General features: G+C 51.8%; 2 protein-coding genes across 25 annotated transcripts in view; one reads left to right on the top strand and one right to left on the bottom strand.

The window, feature by feature from the left end:
* The window catches only part of LOC101936867 (zinc finger protein 239-like), a 309680-nt gene that overhangs the window by 74519 nt on the left and 215848 nt on the right, over positions 1-19313 (top strand). The gene's annotated exons all lie outside the window — the stretch shown is intronic.
* LOC101935634 (zinc finger protein 501-like) overlaps positions 1-19313 on the bottom strand; it is a 35389-nt gene that overhangs the window by 14298 nt on the left and 1778 nt on the right. For 18 of the 19 annotated variants that reach the window (XR_010593153.1, XR_010593155.1, XR_010593154.1 and 15 more), the window contains exons 2-3: positions 13413-13539; positions 316-429 (exon numbers count right to left, since the gene is read on the bottom strand). Coding sequence is in view for 12 of the 19 variants with exons in the window: in XM_065569776.1 (XP_065425848.1) it covers positions 316-429; positions 13413-13539 (241 nt within the window). In the remaining 7 variants the exon portion in view is untranslated. The remainder of the gene's footprint in view (positions 1-315; positions 430-13412; positions 13540-19313) is intronic. The other variant, XM_065569785.1, reaches the window with a different exon arrangement.

The raw sequence follows: 19313 nt of genomic DNA, 5'->3' as shown, positions 1-19313 counted from the left end.
TCTTCAATAAACGCAGCATATTGCCTTTTCCCCTGAAAAAGATCCCATGTGCTTATTATAAGCATAACACAAATAGGAGAGAGGAGGGGATCAATTTGGCCTTCACATCCCATCCAAATTCACAGGGGGAAGGGCGGAAGCTACTACTTGGTGTCTGCTAGGATCTACAGGAAGCCATGAGCGATATTTACCCTGGGGATATTTCCCCTGCTAGGGACAATAATGAACTAAGAGACCTCCCAAGGTCTTTGTAGGGGATCCCAGATGTTTCCTTCAGGCACTTACAGATTCTGAGTTGGTTTAATGTTTCCTCACCTGTGCAGATAGCTCTCAGGATCTCTCTTTCCTCTGAACCCTGGAGGTCTGGGACCCATGACTCTTTCCCTTGTTCCAGCTGGGAGATCACATCAGGTTTGGAAACTGGAAACCCTGCTCAGATGAAAGGAAATAAAGGAGTTCAGTTGATTTCATAAGACTTTGTCATAAAAAAACATTCTATTAATTTAACTTCAGTGCTTAGTGTGAGCTGGTATGCCTGGGGCAGGCCTCACTGAAAATGCCCAGGTCAGGGCAGGCTGAAAAAGGGAGAGCAGATGCTCCTAAATCTGGTGGTTAACAGTCACAAACTGTGCTTCTGATCACCCACACTGGTTATCAAGAAGCTGAAAAAAAGAAATCACACGGCCCCCTTTATTGCATCCCAGTTCTCTGACTCCCAATCAGCACCTAGGTCCAATACAGCTAGAAGTTACTGTCACGGAGTGTGGGGGAACTCAGGGCCCTGCACCCCTGGCTTCCTGCGATTCACCATGACTCTTAGCCAGCCAGTAAAGCAGAAGGTTTATTTAGATGACAGTGACACAGTCCAAGACAGGTCTTGCAGGCACAGACAACAGGATACCCCTCAGTTAGGTCCATCTTGGGGTCCTCGGGCATCCCAGCCCCCTTGGGAGGTCAGAGCCCCGTCTGCCTCCCAGCCACCTCACAAACCAGCTCCTCAGACTCTGCCTTCAGCAACCCCTCCCACAGCCTTTGTTCAGTTTCCCGGGCAAAGGTGTCACCTGGCCTCTAACCCCTTCCTGGGTTCTCATGTTACATGCTCAGGTATTCTCCGTGGGTCAGTCTCCCATCCCCCAATGCAGACTATCCTAGCCACACTCCCCTGTCAGCATTCAAAGACCACATTAAGAACAGTCCCAGTTCGTCACAGTTACTTAAAAACTCTGCTCACAAACAAAATGTTCTTCTGACCCCAAAGGGTCAGCCACATCACCAAGTCAGTATTGGTTTGGATCTTACACAAAATACTATGTTGCCCACCAGTCCTTTAGCATCTAAACTAAAGGTTTATTATAAAAGAAAGACAGAAAGAAAGACAGACAGAAAGACAGAAGTTGGTAAATGGGAAAGCAGTCAGATACATTCCAAAATCTATATATCAGGTTCTTAGCAGTATTGGTGAGTTGCTGGCTTGAAAGTCCATCTGAAACACATCCACAGTTTGGATAGGTCATTCAGTCCTTTGTTCAAGGCTTCAGTTTGTAGAAAAGTTGCTCCAGAGGGATTGAAGACAAAATGGATATAATGCAGCTGCCCTTTATATTCCTTTTGACTTGTAGCTTCTACTTCCTGTGTCCCAAACACAAGATTCACAGCACATGGCATGGAAAAGCCTTGGAGTTCTCAGTACACAGGCTGTGACGCAGTAGGGAGCGGGGCGGATTGACCTGAGAATGTTGCAGGGGAGTTTTACTGGGACTATCTGCATTAGGGATGGGATAGCAGGGGGTGACTTCACTTGAGGGATGATACCTGAACCTGTAACCTGAGCCGGGGGGGGGGGGGTTGGGGCCAGATGACACCTTTGCCTGGGAAACTAGACAAAGGCTGGAGGAGGAGCCGGGGAAGGCTGGGTGAGACTGCTGGAAGGGGTTTTCTGTTTGGAGCACTCTGGGGAAGCAGAGGGAACCCCAAGGCTGGAGTCTAAGCTCCCTGCCCCCACCCCCCCGAGGGACCTGATTGAGGGGTCCTGGTTGTACCTACAAGCTCTGTTTGGGACTGTGTTCCTGTTGTCTAATAGACTTCCATTTTGCTGGCTGGCTGAGAGTCACGGTGAATCAAAGGAAGTGAGGGTGCAGGGCCCTGACTCCCCCACACTCCGTGACAACTGGTGGCAGTGGTGGGATGTACTGCACCCCGTGGAAGGCGCTTCCTGCAGTAAGTGACTGGTGAGCAGTAAAATGAAGGGAGATTGACAGGGACCAGGTGTGCTGAAGATTCAGAAAGGAGCGGTTTCGGGGGGTGGAGGAGCTATGCTTAGCCCCTGGGAGTGTGTGACCAGCAAGAAAGACTGTTGCAGTAACTGGGTCACCCTGGGGACTGTGGTGAGCAGGATCAGGGGCGAAGGAGTCTGCAGCTTGACCCTGGGAGAGAGGTGATGATCTGGAAAAGGGCTCGCACATTAGGGGTTCCTCCTGGAAACCGTGGGGAGCTGAGAGCACACAGGCCTGCGAGTGGCCAGTGGGAAGATGTAGAAGAAACGCCTTAAGAGTGACCTGGTTGAGCTGTGCAAGCAGAGGGGGCTGTGCATTGGGAGGCTCACCAAAGAACAGCTGATTGCCCAGCTGGAGGAGGAGGATTGGTCGGAGGACCCGGTCCCTCTCAGTCTCTGAGGGAAGCAGCCCAGCAGATGCAGGGTGGACACCAGTGTCTGTCCCAGCTGGGAGGGGTCAGATGGCTGCTGAGGGCATCCCGGGACCCCTCCTACCTATTCCTAGGGAAAGGGCTGGGAGGAGCCCAGCGAATACCAAGGGCGCTGTGACCCCTGCAGCCAGCAGGGGATCCTCCCTGTGGAGCTCCCCATCCCTGGAGCTGTAGTGGCTGGAATGGGAAAGGGAGATAAAACTGAAAGAGATGGAGTTGAAGCAGCAGGAACTTGCAGAGAAAGAGAAGCAGAGACAGCATGAGTTGGAGGAGAAAGAGAAACAGAGACAGCATGAAGAGAGACAGAGACAGCATGAGCTGGAGTCAGCAAGGCTGAGGAGCAGCAAGCCCGCAGCTGCGGTGAGTGATGAGGGACCCAGGACTGCATGGAGATTTGATAAGTGTGTCCTGGCCCGGCATAAGGAGGATGTAGATGACATGTGTAAGGAGGACATAGATGACTTCCTCAATGCCTTTGAGAATGCCTGTGAGCTGCACATGGTTGACCCTGCAGACAGGCTCCAGTTTCTCACCCCCTTACTGGACCACAAAGCCATAGGGATGTATAGTCGAACGAGAGGGGCGGAGACAGGGGACTCTGAACTGTTCAAAAAAGCCCTGCTACACGAGTTTAGGCTGACTCCCGAGATGTACTGGAAAAGGTTCCGGAGTGAGTGTAAAACCCCTGAAGTCATATATCTAGAACTGGCCCTCTGGATGCAGGGATACGTCCACAAGTGGGCAGATGGGACCCAAACTAAGGACCTACTTAACCTGATTGTACTGGAGCAACTATATGAACAGTGCCCATCCAACCCAATGCTATGGTTGGTGGACGAAAAGCCAGAGGACCCGCGACGTGCAGGGCAGCTGGCCGATGAGTTTGTGAACAGCCGGTCAGGGGGTGGCAGGGAGAAGTCCCAAAAGAACAGGCCTGCCACAATGCCAAGAGAGAGTCACCCTGGGACCTCCCAATGGGGGGATATGGAAAACACCCTCCCAAGGGGAACATCCAGTGTCAGGACCAACCAACCGGCTCGAGGGGACCAACGAGACATCAGCTGCTATTACTGTGACCAGAGAGGCCACATACAGACCCAGTGCCCCAGGGTCAAGGACAGACTGAGCAGATTGAACCCGCACAGGGTTAACTGGGTAGGAACCCAGCTGGATGAGGGGCAGGCTTCCCAGGCAAGGGGGGATGGCAGCATACCAACTGCTCAGAAGGGAGGAGTTTCCCAGACCAGCTTCTCTGGGGGGCTGGATGCTCCAGACTCAAGGGTCTCAGTTTATAGGGTGGGCGCAGGGCTGTCCCTGTGGAGTGAGTGCCTTGTTCCCCTGGAGGTGGATGGGAGGAGAGTCAATGGATACTGGGATACAGGCACTGAGGTGACGATGGCCCAGCCCGAGGTGGTGGCCCCACACTGTGTGGTGCCCAACACCTACCTGACCCTGACGGGTGTGGGAAGGACCCCATTCAAGGTGCCCATGGTGAGGGTACATCTGAAATGGGGGGCCAAGGAGGGCCCCAAGGACGTGGAGGTGCACCACCATTTGCCCACTGAGGTGTTGAAGGGGGGTGGGGGGGCCTAGAATAGCCAAGCAACTCCCAGAATGCCCTAGTCATGACCCATAGCCAGAGCCAGTGAAGGGCACTATGACCTTGGGAAGGGTACCTCACCAGAGGCACAGGACCCTACCCCAGTGGGGAGGAAGTGCCCAGGGACAAGGCTCAGACCCAGCTCCCCCAGGGGAAATGAAGTCATGGGGGATCCGGAGGCAGCTGGTGGTCTCACAGAAGTATCGCCGCAACCTACTGTACTTGGCCCATGACATCCCTTGCTCAGCGCACCAGGGAATCCAGCGCACCAGGCAGAGGCTGCTACAGAACTTTTACTGGCCTGGGGTCTTTACCACTGTCCATCAGTATTGCCGATCCTGTGACCTCTGTCAGAGGGTGGGGAAGGCCCGGGACAAGGGGAAAGCGGCTTTGAGACCTTTGCCCATCACAGAGGAGCCTTTCCAGAAGGTGGCTATGGACATAGTGGGGCCTCTCAGCAAGATGACCTAGTCAGGAAAGAAGTACATTCTGGTGGTGGTAGATTTCACTACTTGCTACCCCAAGGCAGTGCCCTTATCTTCTATTGAAGCAGACACCGTGGCAGATGCACTGCTGACCATTTTCAGCTGAGTGGGGTTCCCCAAGGAAGTCTTGACAGACCAAGGATCCAACTTCATGTCGGCCCTGCTCTGGTGCCTGTGGGAAAAATGTGGGGTCCAGCACAGCTGAGCCTCAGCATATCACCCCCAATCCAACGGGCTGATGGAGAGGTTCAATGGAATGTTAAAGATGATGCTGAAAACCTTTATGAACCAGCACCTGCAGGATTGGAACAAGTACTTACCCAACCTTCTGTTCGCGTACAGGGAAGTGCCCCAGGAGTCTACTGGGTTTGTGCCTTTCGAATGGTTATATGGAAGGAGGGTAAGGGGGCCCCTGGACCTGATGAGAGATGAATGGGAGGGGAAGGCCACTACCGATGGAGAAACAGTGGTGAAGTATGTCCTGACATTCCAAGAAAGACTTGCTGAACGCATGGGCCTGGCCAAGGAGAATCTGGCCAGAGCCCAGAGGAAGGAGGAGGTATGACCGCACGGCGAGGACCCGCTCCTATGCCACTGGGGATCAGGTGATGGTTCTCATCCCCGTGAGAAAAAACAAACTACTGGTCCTTCAAGGTTGTCAAGCAACTAAATGAGGTAAACTATGTGGTGGAACTGTCTAACCGGGAACACCATCGCCAAGTGTACCATGTCAATATGATGAAGCCATATTATGACAGGGGGAATGTGGTGTGGGCCATGTGTGGACATTGGAAGGAGCAGGGAGATGACCCTTAAGTAGATCTATTCCCTGGGACAAGAGCTGGCTCCCCCCGGAAACAATTCCCCTCTCTGATCGGCTAACCCCTGCCCAGCAAGCTGAGATCGGGGGGTGCGGCATCTGTACCAACAGCTGTTTTCCAACCAGCCTGGATGCACTAATCTGACTTGTTCACCGGGTGGAGACAGGATCGCATCCCCCATAACAGGGGTAGGCAACCTATGGCATGCATGCCAAAGGCAGCATGCAAGCTGAATTTCAGTGGCACTCACACTGCCCAGGTCCTGGCCACTGGTCAGAGGGGCTCTGCATTTTAATTTAATTTTAAATGAAGCTTCTTAAACCTTTTTAAAACCTTATTTACTTTACATACAACAATGGTTTAGTTATATATTATAGACTCATAGAAAGATACCTTCTAAAAATGTTAAAATGTATTACTGGCACGTGAAAACTTAAATCAGAGTGAATAAATGAAGACTCATTACACCACTTCTGAAAGGTTGCTGACCTCTTCCCTATAAGATGCTTTTCCTGCCAAGTCACACGGAAAACTGCTCAGGACCTGGAAAGAGAGGGCAGTGACGTGCTGGCTTTGGGGGTGATCCAGACATCTTCCAGCCTTTGGGCCTCGCTGGTGGTGCTGGTCCCCAAAAAGGACGGGTCAATACGGTTCTGTGTGGACTATGGGAAGTTCAATGCCATCACTGTATCTGATGACTACCCCATGCCCAAGCCTGACAAGCTCCTAAACAAGCTGGGGGGAGCTCACTACCTTACCACTATGGATCTTACAAAGGGCTACTGGCAAATGCTGCTGGATGCAGATGCCAGGCTGATATCCACCTTTATCACCCTCTGGGGCTCTATGAGTTCCTGACCTTGCCTTTCGGCCTCAAGGGAGCGCCGGCCACCTTCCAGCGCCTGGTGGATCAACTACTGAGGGGGATGGAGAGTTTTGCTGTGGCGTATATTGGTGACATCTTTGTCTTTAGCCAGACACGGGAGGACCACGTGTCCCAGGTTAGACAAATGCTGGACCGACTCCAGGAGGCTGGGCTGATCATAAAAGCTGAGAAGTGCAAGGTGAGGATGGTTGAAGTATCTTACCTGGGCCATCGGGTGGGGAGCGGCTGCCTAAAGCTGGAACCAGCCAAAGTGGAGGTGATCAGAGACTGGCCTGCTCCCCAAATCAAAAAGCAGGTCCAAGCCTTTATTGGGATGGCGGGGTATTATCAAAGATTTGTGCCCCACTTTAACGCCATAGCCGCCCCCATCACTGATCTATGCAAGAAGGGGAAGCCAGATAAAGTGGTCTGGACCAAGGAGTGCCAGACAGTTCTCTGTGAGCTGAAGGAGGCTCTGGTCAGTGGCCCAGTTCTGGCAAACCCAGACTTTGACATGCCCTTTATGGTGTTCACCGACGCCTCAGACATGGGACTGAGGGCGGTGTTAATGCAGGATGATGAAAAGGAGGAGAGACACCCCATTGTGTACCTGAGCAAGAAGTTGCTACCCCGGGAGCAAAACTACACGGCCATCGAGAAGGAATGCCTGGCCATGGTGTGGGCCCTTAAGAAACTAGAGCCATATCTCTTTGGGTGACACTTCACCGTGTACACTGACCACTCCCCCCTGACCTGGCTCCACCAGATGAAAGGAGCCAATGCCAAACTCCTGAGGTGGAGCCTGCTCCTGCAAGATTATGATATGGATGTGGTCCATGTGAAGCGGGGTGCCAACATGATAGCGGATGCGTTGTCCCGGAGAGGGGGCACTGAACTTCCCCAGGTTACTGGTCAGAGTGACCCCACTCAGTTCAGTCTCGAAGGGGGGAGAGATGTGACGCAGTAGGGAGCGGGGCAGATTGACCTGGGAATATCGCAGGGGAGTTTTACCGGGACTGTCTGCATTGGGGATGGGATAGCAGGGGGTGACTTCACTTGAGGGATGATACCTGAGCCTGTAACCTGAGCCAGGAGGGGGGTTGGGGCCAGGTGACACCTTTGCCCGGGAAACTGGACAAAGGCTGGAGGAGGAGCCGGGGGAAGGCTGGGTGAGACTGCTGGACGGAGTTTTCAGTTTGGAGCAGTCTGGGGAAGTAGAGGGAACCTCAAGGCTGGGGTCTAAGCTCCTTGCCCCCACCCCAGGGGGACCGGATTGAGGGGTACTGGTTGTACCTACAAGCTCTGTTTGAGACTGTCTTCCTGTTGTCTAATAAACCTTCCATTTTACTGGCTGGCTGAGAGTCACGGTGAATCGCAGGAAGTGGGGGTGCAGGGCCCTGACTCCCCCACACTCCGTGACACAGGCATACCCCTGCATGTCTTGCTGACTCAATAGGTGTATACTCTTAGTCCTTTCCATGGGTTCATTGTACAGCTGATGACCCTGGATGGGCCATCGAACAGGCTAGGCAGCGCTGATGCCAATATGTCTGGGGATGTCACCCAGAAACGCTGCACAAGTCTGGAATACAGATATACCCTACATATGTATAACTCACAATACAAAGGTGCTAGAAACATAGAAACAAAATTATCATAGTTGGAAAATCATAACATTTTCACTGACACCTTACATGGCATAACTAGCACGATGCATTGCAATTTTATCATATTGGTATTAATAATAAAATAATAGTAACAAAGTATCTCACAATTCCATACAGTGTCACACTTAGTAAACCAGTGAATTCCCAGGCCCAGCTCCTCAGGTCCTTGAAGATGCTGAACACTCTGCTTATGAGGGATTGAAATACCCACATATCTGCTGGGAACACACAGACAGACACTGTGTCAGTCTGTACCCCTGTGTTCACTCTTCTAGAAAATTATGACCAATTTTGTACATAGTATGGCTTGTGAGGTATCATTTGAAAACACAATTACTGATTATTATTCTCCTGTTAAAAATGTGTAGCAACACTGTGTGTAAAATCATACAGTAAAATCTCATGACATTACTGAAAAAGTCACAATTCTGGGGAACACCCACAGACCAATTCCTCAGAGACAGCAAGACAAATAGCTGGTCAAATAGCCATTCTCCGGCAGGGGGTGGGTGTGAAGAAGACATTTCCATTCCATCACAGGGAACACTTGTGACGAAGTGGGGGATTTTTTAATTTTTTTCGTGGTTTTCCAATGGTTTGCATGCAGAGGGAGTGGGACTCAGTATCCCTGGGTGTTACTGGTTTAACAAGGTGAGGGGAGAGGGAGTTTGTTGGTACAGAGGACCAGAGAGGGAACTTGGGACCCCAGCTGATGGCCTGGAGGACGGAGACCCAGCTCAGGAGTCGCAGCCGGTTCTGGCCAGTGGGAGGACAATGGGCTGTGAAGAGGGGACCCCATGACCTAACCAGCCAGTTCCAGACAGAGGGGGCCAGAGGACAGGAGGCCGAGGCGACCCTGTTTACCTGGAGAGAAGACAATGGAAAGAGGCCGGGCCTGGGGCCGGTGATATCAGATGCCCAGCTGGGAAGCAGGGGGGCTCGGGGCTGGAGAGGGGGAGCAGGCAGAGCCCACCTGGATGCAGGGAGAGACTTGGATGTGCTGTGATGATGGAGGCCAGGCCTGAGGGTCAGAGAGCTTCCTGTGCTATGTTCAATGCTCAATAAACCCTCCTGTTTTATGCTGGCTGAGAGTCACTCTGGTCTAGAGAACAGGGTTGCATCAACCCCTTCGGGGGGTGGAGGCCCCGGGGGGTCCAGAGCGAATGAACTCCCTGAGGGGGCCCACGGCAGAGACAGACGTGCTAAGGCTCAGAGAGGTGGAGGGGCCTGATCCTGAGAGAGAGTGGACCCCCGAGAAGGGCTGTCTCACTGAAAGGGGCACCCCCCACGGACCGCACGGGGCCAAGAGTGGGCACGGTCTGTGAGTCCGTGACAACACTTGAAGCTCATGTCTACAACAGACAGCCTGTCACCATGACTCAGCTGAGAACTGAAGTTGTTTCTAGCACAAAGGACTGAATTATAAAAAGGTGAGGAAAATACTTGAGACTCTCTCTTTCCTCTTTCCCTCTGCTCATGATAACTCCTGAAGAGCTGAACTTAGGCAACAGGGTGGGTTAGGAGAGTCCTGGCTGAAAGGAAAGCCAACCTGTCTCAGCATATGGTGAGAGAAACATTAGCTTTGAATCCCTTTTAGCTTGTTAACTTAGACGTTAGTTTTTGTTTTATCTAGCATTTCTTTTGTAACCAATTTTGACTTTTATGCCTCATTCCCCTTAGTCACTTGAAATCTTTTTTTCCCAGTAGTTAACAATCTTGGTTTATTGTTTATCTAACCAGTGTGTTTGGATTAAAGTGGGTTGGAAACTCCATTTGGAATAACAAGGCTGGCGCATGTCATTTTCCACCGACGAAATTACAGACTTCATATGAGCTTGCGTTGTTCAGTAGTATGCTGGACAATGCAAGATGCACATTTCTGGGGGAAGTCTGGGACCAGAGAATTTTCTGGAGTTCTCCTGTGGTGTACTGTAATTCGTGAGTCGTTAATTAGAAGGACTCTATACTGTGTAGCTGGGAGCAAGTTACATGCTGGAGACTGTGTGTTAACTGCCCAGGAGTGGCTATTCTCACAGTAAAGCAGTGGAAAAGGCACCCCAGCTTGGGGAACTGAGGGGACACAGCTGTTCAACTGTCCAGATTGTACTGTGGTTAATGTCACAGACACTCAATTTCAAAGAGGCTCCTAAAACACAGAGAAAGTAAATCCATGTCCCAGAAATCAAAGACTCCAGACAGAGGGCAAGACTCCCTGGAACTGCTTCTTGCTGACAGACAGGTCCAGAGACAATGAGAGAGTCCTGAGGAAGCTGGGAACAGTAAGCATGAGCTGGTGGGGTTCACTGGAGAAAGGGAACAGGAAGGGCAGGAACATCACTGAATGCAGCATCTCAGCAGTGCTAGATGTCAGGATAGCACATATTGCAGCCCATTGGAAAACATAATCCCAGCTATACATATAAAATGATGGGGTCTAAATTAACTGTTTCCACTCAAGAACAGGATCTTGGAGTCACTGTGGATAATTCTCTGAAAACATCCACTCAAGTTGCAGAGGCAGTCAAAAAAAAAACAAAAAACGGAATGTTGGGAATCATTAAGAAAGGGATAGATAATAAGACAGAAAATATCATATTGCCTTTATATAAATCCGTGGTACGCCCACTTCTTGAACACTGCGTGCAGATGTGGTCAGCCCATCTCAAAAAAGATATATTGGAATTGGAAGGGGTTCAGAAAAGGGCAAAAAAATGATTAGGAGTATGGAACAGCTTCTGTATGTGGAGAGATTAAAAAGTCTGGGACTTTTCAGCTTGGAAAAAGAGATGAAGGGGGGTATGAAAGAGGTCTATAAAATCATGACTGGTGTGGAGAAAGTAAATAAGGTAATGTTATTTACTCCTTTTCATAACACAAGGACTAGGAATCACCAAATGAAATTAATAGGCAGCAGGTTTAACACAAACAAAAGGAAGTATTTCATCACACAACGCACAGTCAACCTGTGTAACTCTTTAACAAAGGATGTTGTGAAGGCCAAGACAGGGTTCAAAAAAATAACATGATAAATTCATGGAGGACAGGTGCATCAATGGCTATTAGCTAGGATGGGCAGGGATGCTGTCCCTAGCCTCTTTTTGCCATAAGCTGGGAATGGGTGACTTGATGATTACCTGTTCTGTTCATTCCCTCTGGGACACATGACATTGGCCACTGTCAGAAGACAGGATATTGGGCTAGATAGACCTTTGGTCTGACCCAGTGTGGCCGTTCTTATGTACTAGAGCAGGGGTAGGCAACCTTTAAGAAACGTTGTGCCGAGTCTTCATTTATTTACTTTAATTTAAGGTTTCGTGTGCCGGTAATACATTTTAACGTTTTTTAGAAGGTCTCTCTCTATAAGTCTATATATTATATAACTAAACTACTGTTGTATGTAAAGTAAACAAGGTTTTCAAAATATTTAAGAAGCTTCATTTAAAATTAAATTAAAATGCTGATCTTACGCCACCAGCCTGCTCAGGTCGCTGCCAGCCTGGCGTTCTGTTCACCTAGGCCGGCAGCGGGCTGAGTGGGCCCTGACCTCTGAAGCCCCCCACACCCCCAGAAGGGTGGGTGTGGGGGGCTTCAAAGGTCAGGGCAGAGGGCTGGGGGTGTGGGGGGGTGCAGGGCAGAAGGCTGGGGGTGTGGGGGGCTTCAGAGGTCAGGGCAGAGGGCTGGAGGGGTGTGGGGGGTACAGGGCAGAAGGCTGGGGGTGTGGGGGGCTTCAGAGGTCAGGGCAGAGGGCTGGGGGTGTGTGGAGGTGCAGGGCAGAAGGCTAGGGGTGTGGGGGGCTTCACAGGTCCGGACAGAGGGCAGGGGTGTGGGGGGGTGCAGGGCAAAAGGCTGGGAGTGGGGGGGGGTTTCAGAGGTCAGAGCAGTGGGCTGGGGGTGTGGGGGGGTGCAACACAGAAGGCTGGGGGTGGGGTGGGTCAGGGCAGAGGGCTGGGGTGTGTGTGGAGGTGCAGGGCAGAAGGCTGGGTGTGTGGGGGGGTTCAGGGCAGAAGGCTGGGGTGCTCGGCTCATGGGGGTGCTCCCAGCCCCCTGCCGTCTGCCCTGAGCGGCTCATGGCAGGGGGCTGGAAGGGATATGTCCTGTTCCACCCCCTTCCCCAAGGCCCATCCCTACCTCTTCTCTGCCTCCTTTACCCAGGGCCGGCTTTAGCAAGGGGCCGCGGGGCTGCCGCGCGCCGGCTGGAGCTCCAGCCGGGAGAGCAGGGCCGCGGGGCTTTTGCGGAGCAGCGAGCACGCTGCCACTCCTCCCCCGTCCCTTTGCAAGGGCCGGCGCAGGGAAGGAGAGGAGGAGGGGCAGGAAAGCAGGCTGCACCACGGCTGTGGGAAGAAGGAGGGGAGGGGGAAGCTTGGCTGTTGCAGGATGAAGCTTCTGCCTCCTGCCCCCACAGGGCAGAGCGGTGGGCGGGGGGCTGAGTGCGGCTGGGGGTCGGAACCGCAGCAGGCAGCCGTGTGCCATTCAAAATGGTTGCCGACCCCTGTACTAGAGAATCTAGTGAGTCCAGTGTAATGGGAGGGAATAGAAAAATCCCTGACTGTGGAGAACACTGGGAAATTAGAAGCTATAATTCAGGAGTAACAGACTCTAATTAGTCTGGAAAAGCAGACTGTGAAAAATAAAAATCAGGTCATGTGACTACAGGAATGAGGGACTCAAAAATCCAAGGAGCCTGCAGAGAAGAGAGATTGTGGCTATTACACACAGTGATAGGGGAGCAAGACTCTCCATGTCTCAGGAAGTTTCACTACCAACATAAGCCATTTTCACATGCTGGGGTGCAATCCAGACTAGTAAAGAGTTGTGTCATCTGTAATCCTGGGTGAGATTCAACGTTCTGCTGCTGGAGCGATCCTGTCTGGATACCCCCAGCCAGCATTCAAGGATGCCCTGAGTGTCTGTGTGATAAATAACCCTGGACCAGCAGCTCTGACTCCTGCAGCCTGCCTGTTACACCCCAAACACATTCTGCTTTGGGTGAAGAAGGCTCAGGGTTTGACAGAAGGTCTGGGGTCGGAAGCTTCTGTTGGTTATGCCAGACCTAACCCCCAGTTTTACTTGTGCAAACAGAAGATATTTGACACTGTGTGATACTGCTCCTGTGCTCTGTTCCCAAAGTATTCTGCAGCAGGGGTAGTGTGTGTGTCACTGGCATACTGGGGTGATGCAGAAACAGGGCAGAGTAGAGTTGGCATTGTGGGGCTGGTGGGAACCTTATCTCTTCATTTCCCCTTCCAAGAACCGAGGGACAGGAATCCTTACCCAGCGAGGTCACATTCTCATAGTTCTCCTGCATGACGTCTCTGTACAGAGTTCTCTGAGTTGGGTCCAGCAGACCCCACTTTTCCCTGGTGAAATACACAGCCACCTCCTCGAAGGTCACCAGCCCCTGAAAGAGCAAGAGTCCAACACTCAGTACCTGCTGCCCCACTCACAGCCCCACTATTCATGAGGAAGAGAGGAGCCAATCAAAGGGAAGCTCTGGGAGGCTCACAGTCAACAGAGTCCCACCCCCACCCAGCTCAGAGCATCCAGGACACACCAGGGTGAGGGGAGGAAGAGCGAGCCCCTTGTCTCTCCCAGCAGATCCATCATACACCTACTAGCCACAGACTGATGCAGGAGATGGAGCCCCTAGCAGGGTCCACAGAGAGCTCCCTGGTAGGAAGCCCAACACCCTCCTCATTGTGAGGAGCTGGATATGAAGGGAGGGGAATCTCCCCTAAACCTGACTGGTGGGTGCCCCCTTCATATCTGTGACAAACTGTGACTGTTCTTACTGTGATCTTTGAATGCTGACAGGGGTGTGTGGCTAGGATAGTCTGCATTGGGGGATGGGAGACTGACCGAAGGAGAATACCTGAGCATGTAACATGAGAACCCAGGAAGGGGTTAGAGGCCAGGTGACACCTTTGCCCGGGAAACTGAACAAAGGCCATGGGAGGAGTCGCTGAAGGCAGAGTTTCAGGAGCTGGCTGGTGATGTGGCTGGGAGGCAGACAGGGCTCTGACCTCCCAAAGGGGCGGGGGCGCCCTGGGACCCCAAGATGGACCTAACTGAGGGGGGTCCTGTTGTCTGTGCCTGCAAGACCTGTCTTGGACTGTATTCCTGTCATCTAAATAAACCTTCTGCTTTACTGGATGGCTGAGAGTCATGGTGAATCGCAGGAAGCCAGGGGTGCGGGGCCCTGAGTCCCCCAATACTCCGTGACAATATCTCACAGCAGCCGCTGGTTACTCAGGTCAGGCTCCAGCACTACGAATCTGGTCAGTTTTCCTAGCTCCACGTAGGTGTGTTATTTTCTGTTCAAAAATTAGGGCATGTCCACCTCCGAACCTCATGGGTCTGTTCCTAGAATCTAGGCCACTTATTAAACAACTCCCAGCAGGTTTGCCACACCCTGTCCTCCTCCCTTTCTCCACCCTGTGCATTTCCTGCCCCGCTCCAACCTCCAAACCAGACTGTGCAAACCTTCCTATCTCCGGTATATTTGCTGTCCTTCTCCCTCCTGCAGGAACCCACCAGCAACCCCCCCGATAATCCCTACTTGAATAGGCTCCTCTGCGGCCATTTCTCTCCCCTGTCCCATGGGAGGACGGGATGAACTGGAGCAAAACAGGGACATCATTCTGCAACCTGTCTGGGTGAGGAGGACAGTTGTGGAGGTTTCAGAACAGGCTTTAGTTAATTTCACAGCACGATTCCCCCAGGCCCTTTCCCTGCAGACAGACATCCTAGATTCTGCCATGCTGGGAAAATACTTGATCTCTTTATTACAGTGTAGACCTGGCCCCTCCTGCCAGGCTAAGCCCACAGACACATTTTTAACCTCCCTCCCCCCATCCCGTAACAAAGTCTCTGAACACAAGGTTAGAAAAAAGCAGAACCAGAGCAGTGACTTTTGACAATTCCCTCTGACACTGACCCCATGGCAGCCACACCCCAGCAGGAGAGATATGGACTCAGGAACTGGGTTTAACTCTGTCTGATCCTCATCTTGTGCACAGGAAAGTGACTCTACCCAGGGTGCAGTAATACATCTGTCTGGGCAGGTTAGAGATCTGGAAATCTCTCTCAAAACTCTTCTCTCCCACAGCCACTTTCAGTCTCTCTCCTTCTATCTCCTTTTCCCTATCCCCTCTCCCTGCCCATCTGGTAGGAAAGTCCCATTCCTGAGTTGTTTGCTCCCCATGGCTGGATTTGCTGCTGCAATTGCTAATGGGAGAGAAATGACTGGAGGGACCGGGGTGGGGGGCTGTTTGTGTAGAGTCATTTTAATGCCAGACCCCAGCATTTTCCCTTCGTTTCTTTTAGTTACCTGGAGTCTCTGGCTCAGAATTTAGTATTAATAGGGCTCAGGGCTGCCCTAGGGGGCTAGTACCAGCTGGAGAAAGTCATCACCTGGGCCAGGCAGAGAAGAAGCTTTAGTTAAAAGGTCACTTCCCAGCACAGACCCCCCACTGGGGGAGCAGCAGCTGCCAAGCCTGGTCTCCCAGATCACAATGGAGGCTGCAGCGTCTGACCCAGGAAGCTGAACCCCAATATCCTGAGCAGAGAGAGACAGAGCGTTTGAGCAGCTTCCCTCCTTTAGCTCTCTGGGGAGAGCAGCTAATGAGAGCCCCTCCTCACAGGGAGAATTGCTGATCTAATTTGCCCCACTGTCCATCTGGAGTCACTCCTTGTCTTTCCATGCAGTGACTCTGGATTAACAATGGTCTCAATGAAACCAGATTTCAGAAAGAAAGAGTCCAGAATGCTGTGGAAGAGAGCATTGTGTGCCAGTGCTAACCCCCTTCCCACCTCCCTCACCCCCCAGATCTAGGACAAAGACTGGGGGGCAGGAAATTTCCCAATGGAACTGGCAGTTCCTGCAGTTTTCAAGAGGGGAGAAAAGCAAAATCTGTGCTTTCACCTCACAGTATTTGATAAGTGGATAGAAAGTTATCACGGTGACTAGGCATGGACGGGGAATGCTGGGTAGTGCTTGGAGCCAGGATTCTGGCACAAGCTGATCAGGGAGAAGGAGCGAAGTCAGGAGCAGCCCGCGAAGCCCCCAGCCAGGGCCCCCCAGCACCCAGAGCACAGACCCCCCCCAGCTAGGGTCCCACCAGATATGCCCTAGGACCCAGCCCCCAGAGTCCCTGGCCAGGGACCCCAGATACCCCACCGGCCAGAGAACGCCCACCAGACCATCACTGCCAGGCTGGGAAACCCAAAGAGTTTTCCCCCACCAAGAGCCCCCAGCAGCCAGGTGTTAGGATATAGATATTCAGGCCTGTCTATAAAGGCCTATACTTTAAGAATTTAGGTGTATTCTTATAACTTAGCTAGTTATAGAGGTATAAAAGAAAGAATCAAAATCACTTTCTGTATGTGTATGGGCCTTCTCTCACTAACAGTCTGAGGCCTGATTCTTAGGCTAAGTAAGGCCTTCGGCTAAGCAGCAGAGGCAGCCATAAGCTGAGAAGTGAATGGTCACATCCTCACATTCCAAACTAGTCACATGGAAATAAGGCGCTATTGGGCTGTTAGGAATACAATCCTGTCCTGATATTCCCATCACCTCCAGAGAAAGGAAAGAGCCTAGAAGATCTAAAAGGAAACTTAGGTTGATAGTTTTCTGTCTGGTAAGAACTCACTTCTCAATAGACACAGCTGGAAAACGCTTACGTCTGTATAGATGTAGTTGTGAAATCCTCACTTCTATATTGTTTTGTATGTTTATTTGCATGGTCTCTGTCTGGTTCTGTAATTGTTTCTGTCTGCTGTATAATTAATTTCGCTGGGTGTAACCTAATTAAGGTAGTGGGATATAATTGGTTAGCTAATCATCTTACAATATGTTAGGATTGGTTAGTTAAATTTTAGTAGAATGATTGGTTAAGGTATAGCTAAAAATATTACTATATAAATTAGGGGCAAACAGGAAGTAAGTTGGGATTCGAAAATAAGGAAAAAGGAACTTGGATTTAAGCTTGCTGGAAGTTCACCCCAATAAACATCAAATTGTTTGCACCTTCGGACTCCGGGTATTGTTGCTCCCTGGTCCTTCTCGCATGAACAGAGAAGTGTGAGAGTGAAGGAACAAGCTCTCTAACACCTGGGACCCCCCCACTGGGAACTCAGTCCCTCACTGCCTGCCTGGGATTCCCCCCACTGCATGCCTAGAATCCCGACCTGCCCTCCAGCATGATCTGCCATACCGTTTCCCTGGGACCACCTCTTCCCCCACAGCGGGACTCCTCATTCTGCTTGTCTGGCATCCCCTGACCTAGTGCCAGGAATCCCCCTCCCCAGCTCTGTGCACCGGGCACAGCAACGATCCAAGCAGCCAGTGCGGGAAGCCTAGACAGAGAGCCCCTGGCACAGCACCAGGCACCCTCTAACCCCCTGTCCCGCCTCTCCAAGAGACACCTACCCCCGCTGTTCTGCGGGCACCAGGCCCCCAGCAATACCCACCTCCAGGACCCATAGCCTCAGGGCTGGGCACATCACAACCACCCCTTGAAACTCCAAACCTCCAGAACCAACCAACCTGACTAGGGTACCCCCTGTCCAGTCACCCAGAGGTCTCCCCCTACCACAATGCCCCTTCAGCTCCAATCTCCCCACACAGACACTCCTCCACCCACCCAGCAACAGTGTCACAAAAGCATCTGATAAGTGGATAGAAAGTTATCACCGCCCCCTGCTGGCCAGTCACACAGGCAGAGGGAGCCCTGGGGGATGCTTCGTTAGCAGGAGAATGGAAGGCAGGGAGGGCCAAAATAGGTAAGAAATTTCCATGCTCTGTCACTAGCAAATAATGGCGATCATGGATCAACCCCAGAGGTGGCTGCATCTTAGCACTGTGGGAAGCAACCCCGCACAGAGACCATTTGTCATGGGCTTTGAGATACTTCTTGACCCACGCTGCACTCACAGTGACCTCCTGATCCTGTGCCAGCTGGAGAAAAGAAAAGGGTCCAGCCAACTCTCCTGTTACCAACTGGGAACCACTGATCCCCCAAACATGGGGAGGCCTCTGGCTTTGATGTATATTAAATATGTGGCTGGTCTCTTTCATCGGCAAACAATTTAACAGAGATTGAAGGAGCTACGTATTTGATAACATGAGAGAAAAACACCAAGATCTGAGGGGATTTTATATTGCCATTAACCAACTAGTGGAAAAGGAGGATTGTTGGACTGGATTTTATAGGACTGTCCAATACATAAACACAAAGTGATTGTTCCCCTCACCCCCACCATTCACATGGGCAGCAAGGAGCCCTTTGAAGAGCTGATTTAAGAGGGCAAGGGAGGGGGAGCTGGAAGGCTCCCTGGATGAGTGAAGAGGGCATCAGTGGGGGATGAGCAGGTGACTGGCAACTGATTGCTGGGGTAACTGTGTTGGTAGTTAGGGGGCAGCAAGTGGGATTGGGAAACCGGGGTCTGGGCCATCCCCATGGGGGACACGTGCTCCTCCCTTCCCTACCCTGGCAGAGAACACTCCAGGGGCAGCCATGTTTTGGGGAATGACTCAGGGCAACAATTTCCCACCTAAACAAGGACAAATCGCTGCAGATAAAATGGCTGAGAAAATCACCCTAGAGAAGATTTTAAATTGACATTTGAGACTCATGGAGAGAACAGGGGGAAATCGGGGGAGACGAGAGAGCTGATCATTTGAGGGGAAATGGGGGAATCTCCCTGGATTTTATAGTCATGTGTGAGATACTGAGAGAGAAAAGGGGCAGAACTAGAGAGAATTTGTATCGGGGTGTGAGAGGCAAGTGGCACAAACGGGGAAAGGATCCAATTAACTCCCCACCCCGCTTCCCTGGCCCGCCACTTCTCCCCTGGGAATTTCCTGGCTGCACAGAGACAGTTCAAACCCCCTCCCCCACATCCCACTGACCTTCCCGTCCTTGCAACTCCCGCTTCTCCCCTCCTACCCGACACCCCCATCTCCACCCACACCACAGGAGACCCCGCACCAGACCCCAGTCTCCCTCCCCCACAAATCCTGGTGGAGACTCTTGCTCCTCCCTCCCCTTTCTAGGCCTTTCCATGCCCTGTTGCCAGCAGAGAATGGCCCCCAACGGTATCCGTGTCTCAGGGCTCTCCCAGCCTCTGCCCATTAACCTTCTTCCCATTTTAGAAATCACTCAGGGGAACGAT

Source organism: Chrysemys picta, chromosome 16 (genome assembly GCF_011386835.1).
Source record: "Chrysemys picta bellii isolate R12L10 chromosome 16, ASM1138683v2, whole genome shotgun sequence".
Lineage (NCBI taxonomy): Eukaryota > Metazoa > Chordata > Testudines > Emydidae > Chrysemys > Chrysemys picta.
This window is presented reverse-complemented; position numbering and strand designations above follow the sequence as displayed.